This window comes from Leptonychotes weddellii, chromosome 10 (assembly GCF_054177405.1).
Source record: "Leptonychotes weddellii isolate Sample4059 chromosome 10, ASM5417740v2, whole genome shotgun sequence".
Lineage (NCBI taxonomy): Eukaryota > Metazoa > Chordata > Mammalia > Carnivora > Phocidae > Leptonychotes > Leptonychotes weddellii.
This window is the reverse complement of record NC_138378.1, coordinates 3,541,458-3,547,182: the sequence shown is the minus strand read 5'-3', so window position 1 is coordinate 3,547,182 and position 5,725 is coordinate 3,541,458. Positions and strand designations below refer to the sequence as shown.

Sequence of the window (5,725 nt, the reverse complement as noted above, 5' to 3'; positions counted from 1 at the left end):
GTGGGGTGCGGGGCATGGCATGGCGTGGCAGGGCGCCGGGGTGGGGCGCGGGGCGGGGGCCGGGGCGGAGGGGCGCCGGGCGGGGGGCTCGGGGCGGGGCGGGGCGTGGCGCGGGGCGGGGGTGGGTGCGTGGCGGGGCGCAGGGTGGGGCCGGGTGTGGCGCCGGGCGGGGGGGCGCATGGCGGGGCGGGGCGGCGGGGGTGGGGGCGCGGCGAGGTCGGGGGGCGCGGCGGGGCGCGGGAAGGGCTTGGCTCTGGGGAGCACGTGTGCCGCCTCGGCTCCAGGAGGGGGGATCCAGCCCCCTTGCTGCCTTTCGGAACAGAACCCGCAACGTGGCTGCGGCCGTGTCTGGTCTCCAGACACAGTTCTGGACTGCCCAACACTTTGCCAAAATCTGCATAAGTTGCCAACATTTAAAAATTGAAGAATTACCCACCCCTGCCAAATGTGTATTTTTAGCTTCTTCAAAAACAGCAAATGGGACCATCTGGTCCCACGGGGCCTCCACATCCCCTCCTGGCCGGCAGAGGCTGGAACCGCGTGGGGGCCCCTCACGTCAGGGGAGCCATGCTGCATGCATTCACCTGCATTACCCATCACCTTACTTTGAGGACCCCAGGGGCCCTTGAGTTTGAGACCTTGTAGCCTACTCTGGCTGCTAAAGAGAAGTTTGTGAGTCTGTGTGGACCTGAATAAATGAGCAGACCCCAGGTTTGACCCCAGGTGGCCGTTCACATTGGCATTCGCTCAGTGGGCAGGTGCCCTACTGGTCAGGGACCCAGGATTCTCTGTCGGAAACCCCAGTGCTAACCTCGTTTTCTTCTTGGTTTTGTAACATCCGATGAATAACTGAGGAGCGAGTCGACATTGTGCTTTGGTAGAAATCCACCCACCGTGTGCTCAACCTTAGGAAACCATGCCTAAGATGCGGTCCCTGAGGAATGCACTAATGTGCCCACTGGTGAGGAAGAGAAAGTCCTAATTTGACCCTGAAAAACCAGCCACAGGGAAATACAGGTTGAGTCATTAAATAAGCTCTCTCCCCACAGGAATTCAAGGACAGCAAAAAATCCCGACAAAGAGGAAGAGCCAGCCAGCGGTGCCAATGGAGGCCTGCGTCCAAGGAGGTGAAAGTGCTTTCTCAGGCGTCACACCCTTGGGGACATGGAGCATGTGAGGGTGGCTTGTGGTCGAGAGGACAGCCGGTGGGAGCCCCAGCACGCACGGAGTGCTGCATCCACAGGGGACCGGGCCTTTGGTAGATTGTCTCTGGGGACAGAGCAGGCAGAAGCTGGGGACCGTCACTGTTCTTGCCCTGCCCCCGGCCAGCCGCTCTCTGTCATCGGAGTTGACCCCTTGCATCCCCTGGAGCTTCAGAGCAGTGACAGCTGGCTCTGGATTTCGCTGGGCCCAGACACAGCTAGCTGGCCACTGCTGCTCGGAGACGACCCTCCCCCCACCCCGACACCCCTGGCTCATCTACCTGGGACAAGGTGTCACTTTTTCCGGAAGCAACATGTGGTCATTACCAAAAAAAAAAAAAATCATTTTTTCAGTAGCTGATTCTGGACAGAGGTGAATTATAGCAGCTTGGCTTGACAGCATGCCCCCCATGTCCCCCCATTGGTTTTCTTTTTTTTTTTAACCTGCTTGTCTTTTTTGTATGAGAGATTCTGAGGGTTTCCTGCAGCCACACTGGGTTTATTTGTCATTCTATCAATCAGAAATTGTTATTAATGGCTCGCCTACACATCTGCAATGGGATGGTAATTTATGTCCATAATAATAGCCTGCGGGTGGCTTGGGTTCCTACAGGCACTGATCAAGGGAAGATTAAACCATGCTCAGTATACAGGAGGCTTTCCAGATTGGTGGCAGTGGCTTCTAGGCATCCAGAGAGATCCATCAGCATCCCTAATACAAACGGAGAGGAGGGGGCGGGCGAGGCGGCAGAGAGAGGCCCCAGGAGAGTGCGAGCCAGGCCCCAGCTGGTCCCTGCCTTGCCTTTTCCGTCTTTTTTCCTTTTTCTCTCTTCTCGCCCCAAACCCACACTCCTCTCAGCGAGGGCGGGATGTGATTAAAACCATCCATCCTTTGCATCATTTATTCATCCACTCATGCATTCATTCAGCAAAGATACGTCGTGCACCTGTGACGCGCTGGGCACTGTTCTAGAAGTGGGGGACTGCAGGGAGCGAGGCAAAGGGTCTGTCTCTGTGGAACTTAAATCGTGGGGAAGCAGGCAGCAAACAGACACAGTCTCCCCCCTTATCCGGGGGGTTGCGTTCCCAGGCCCTCACTGGACGCCTGGAACCACGGACACCACCGAGCCTTGTGTGTACTATGTTTTTTCCTCCAGGTACACACCTCTGGGAAAGTTTGATTTATAAATTAGGCACAGAAGAGAGTGACAACAATAACCCATAATAGACTAGAGGAAGCATAACAATCTCCTGTAATAAAAGTTACGTGAATGTGGTCTCTCTGTCTCTCTCAAAATCTCTTGGGCTGTACTCGCCCCCTCCTTGTGAGGAGGTGACGTGTTAAGATGCTGTGTGAAGAGATGAGTGAGCTGGATACGCAGGCCTGGGATGCAGTGCGAGGCTACTAGGGACCTTCTGACACTGTGTCAGAATCAGGGACATCTGCCTTCAGGCCGTGGCTGACTGTGAGTAACTTAAGCCCCGGATAAGAGGGGACCACTGTACATGAAATAATAGTGAGATGTGTGAAGGAGAATAGGAAGGCAGGGTTGGGATGGGAAGTGCTGGGGGTGGTTGCAGTTTGGGATTGGGTGGAGACAGGGTAGTCTCCCCGAGCAGGTGACATTGGCTTAGAGACCTGCAGGAAGTCAAGGGGTGAGCCAGGGGGATGAGGAAGGGGAAGAGCTTTCAGACAGGGAGAACAGTAAGTGCAAAGGTCCTATGGTAGGAATGTGCTGGGTATGTTCAAGGAAAGCAAGAGAGCCCTGCACGAAAAAAGTGTGAGGTTGGTTTTGCTGTTGCCGCTGTTCCTGTTCTGTTGAAGGCCCAGAAGATGAGGAAGGTAGCGCAGGTGCCCCCCTGGGGCCTGGAAAGGTGGTTCTTCCAGGCCTTTACGGTTCATGTAAAGCTCCTGTAGGAAGCTTTACTCGGGAAGAAAAGTCTTTTCTTTTCTTTTTTTTTTTTTTTAAAGATTTTATTTATTTATTCATGAGAGACAGAGAGAGAGAGAGAGGCAGAGGGAGAAGCAGGCTCCCAAGGAGCAGGGAGCCCGATGCGGGACTCGATCCCAGGACCCTGGGATCATGACCTGAGCTGAAGGCAGACGCTCAACCATCTGAGCCACCCAGGCGCCCAGAAAAGTCTTTTCTTAAAAGCCACGGTCGCTACTTTCTTGCAAGACTCAAGTTAGTAATTTCCAGATTCACATACTCAGAGTGCAAGCTTGCCACCGTCCTGAGCTTGTGATAATCGAAGATGTGACCAGGCTGTGGGGCAGCTCCCAGCAGCCACGTCCGCTGGTGTGATTTATTCACACCTTCCCGGGCCGGTGCAAGCTCTGAAATTGGCAGGATGCGCAGGGCAAGAAGGTTCAGTTCAAAGCAGGGAACAGGGCTAGAGAGGGAGCGGGCAGAAGTCACCTTTTTCAGGCAGTAAGAACTCCGCTGCATCACATACCTCTTCTCTCTGTCACCCCTCTCTCCAAGGTAGGCTGAAGTCAAGGACAGACAGGCAAGCAGGCCTTAGGTCTCTGGCATCAAATGCTTGCCCAGCAGCCCCCCGCGCACCCCCCTCCCGCATTCTGCCTGAGGCTCTGCGGTGTCAGGAGACCCTGCCAAAGCAGGCCCGTGGCACCCCGCTTCAGGGACCCTCAGTCCCTGCTCCTTCCTGCTTCACATTCCCACCTCTCAGAGGACAAGGAATGCGTTTTGCCTGGGGGGAGAAAAACCCACCCAGAGGGTCCTCACTTAACAATACACCCCTACCCCAAGAATGCCCCTGCCCAAAGGACCCGCTTTCTCGAATGGGTAAAATGATCCCAGATGTGCCCCAGAGCCTGACGCCCACGGCTCGGGTTTCGTGCAGGAAACCGTTTTTGGAGCGGTAGGGCGCGTCGGAAAGCCACTTGCTGGCTTTCGCCTTCTCCTGGAGAACACGTGGGCTCCAAGCTGACTCTGCAGAGGTGAACGCGTGTCCCCTTGTACCGGATGCCGAAGGTGGTGGCAGCATGTGACATTCCTGTCCCGACACGGAGCAGGCACGTGTGGGAGCTAGGAGGGCGCCGGGTGTCGATTTGGGGTGCGGGTCGTAGCTGTATGGGAGTTGAGGACTTTGAAGCTTATCCGGATGTAGACAGAAATTCTCAGCTGTGCGTGGTACCCACCAAAACAATGTATCTTAAAAAAGAGAGAAAAAGAGAAAAACGGGGGCTGTTTGTGATGTTTGTGGCCAGGAAAGGAGTAAATGAGTATCTGGGGGCTTTGAACCCGGGGCAGGCGGCTGAGAGTCTGTTCTCCATCAGGGCCTGGCTTTCTGTGCCCTCTGCAGATAGTCCGGCCAGGCCGCCGCGGGCCTTGTTCCCAGAGAGAACCGCAAAGGTGGCCAGCTGCAGCTCCGGGCTCTTGGGGCGAATATTTGCTTTCATGAATAAATGTGGATCTTTGGGGAATGGCTTCAAAATAAGCCACAAATGCAAAACTCTTTGTAAATTATGTAAATTCCTATTTATCTATATAATTGGCAATCACTGGGGGTCGTAATGCCCAGCAGTTCACGATCTGTTTCAGCTGTGCTTTTACGGCCGGCCCAAGATTACCGTGCGTAGCTGACAAAGTGATACGGCGGCGACGTCACCCACCGATGGGGACGGGCCCCCTCCCCCCACCCCTTCCCCCCTCCACCCCCGGCCCCCAGCCGGGCAGAGAGATGAGAACCCGAGTTCGAAGCAAGCCCAGGTCGCCATGTAGAGAAATTTAAGGTGGTGGGTGACAGAGCGTTGGCCTTGACCAAATGTTAAGTTCTCCATGAGTGTTTCATAAGTTATTATAGGTATAAAAGTCAGTATCTATCATGAGGAAACAGAAGGGACTGGTTTGCTACGACTGTGTATAGTTTAGAGAAGCGATTATTTATTGTGAGACTGTTCTTTACTTCAATTCCTTTGTGTGGATCTGTTAAAAGTAAAGCCACTGTATATATATATATATATATATACAGATTTTAAATTGTGTTCTGAATCCAAACTCCTATTCCTTAGAGCTTTAATCACATTTTTAAAATGCATATGCACTGTTTGGCTCTGTGGCAAGAAGGTATCTTGGAGAGAAATTCATTCGTTGTGCTAACACTCAGAAAATACTAACTGTCAAATGCATAATAAAAAAATCTAGAAGTTTGCTCTGATTTGTGGGTTTGTCTTGCTGTTGTTATATGCATGGTTACACATCAACTTTTCATGGACCTCTGGAGAGCGGGGAGGGGGTTAGAGTCCAGGAAGTAGAGTCCATCCAAAGTCAATTACGGAGGGAGGCGAGCATGGGGCTGCTTGAATTTTAAGGAAGGAGCGGGATTTGGGGACCATCCGAGGAAGATAAACGACTCAAGGCAGTCCGGAAGAGAGAAATTTGGGGAGAGATTTGGCTCCTTCCCCTGGCACTGTCCCATTCACCTTGGTAGCGCCACCGAGCTTGCTCCCTGCAGGCCACGGCAGTGCTGGGACAGGAGTCCGGGGACAGGGCAATCAC

General features: G+C 53.7%; 1 protein-coding gene across 1 annotated transcript in view; it reads left to right on the top strand.

The window, feature by feature from the left end:
* Positions 1 to 5,384, top strand: part of EDN3 (endothelin 3) — a 17,682-nt gene extending 12,298 nt beyond the window's left edge. Inside the window, exon 3 of the mRNA XM_081832256.1 lies at positions 1,050 to 5,384. Within this exon, the coding sequence (XP_081688382.1) occupies positions 1,050 to 1,131 (82 nt within the window). The 3' untranslated portion in view covers positions 1,132 to 5,384. The remainder of the gene's footprint in view (positions 1 to 1,049) is intronic.
* Positions 5,385 to 5,725: the final 341 nt, after the last annotated feature.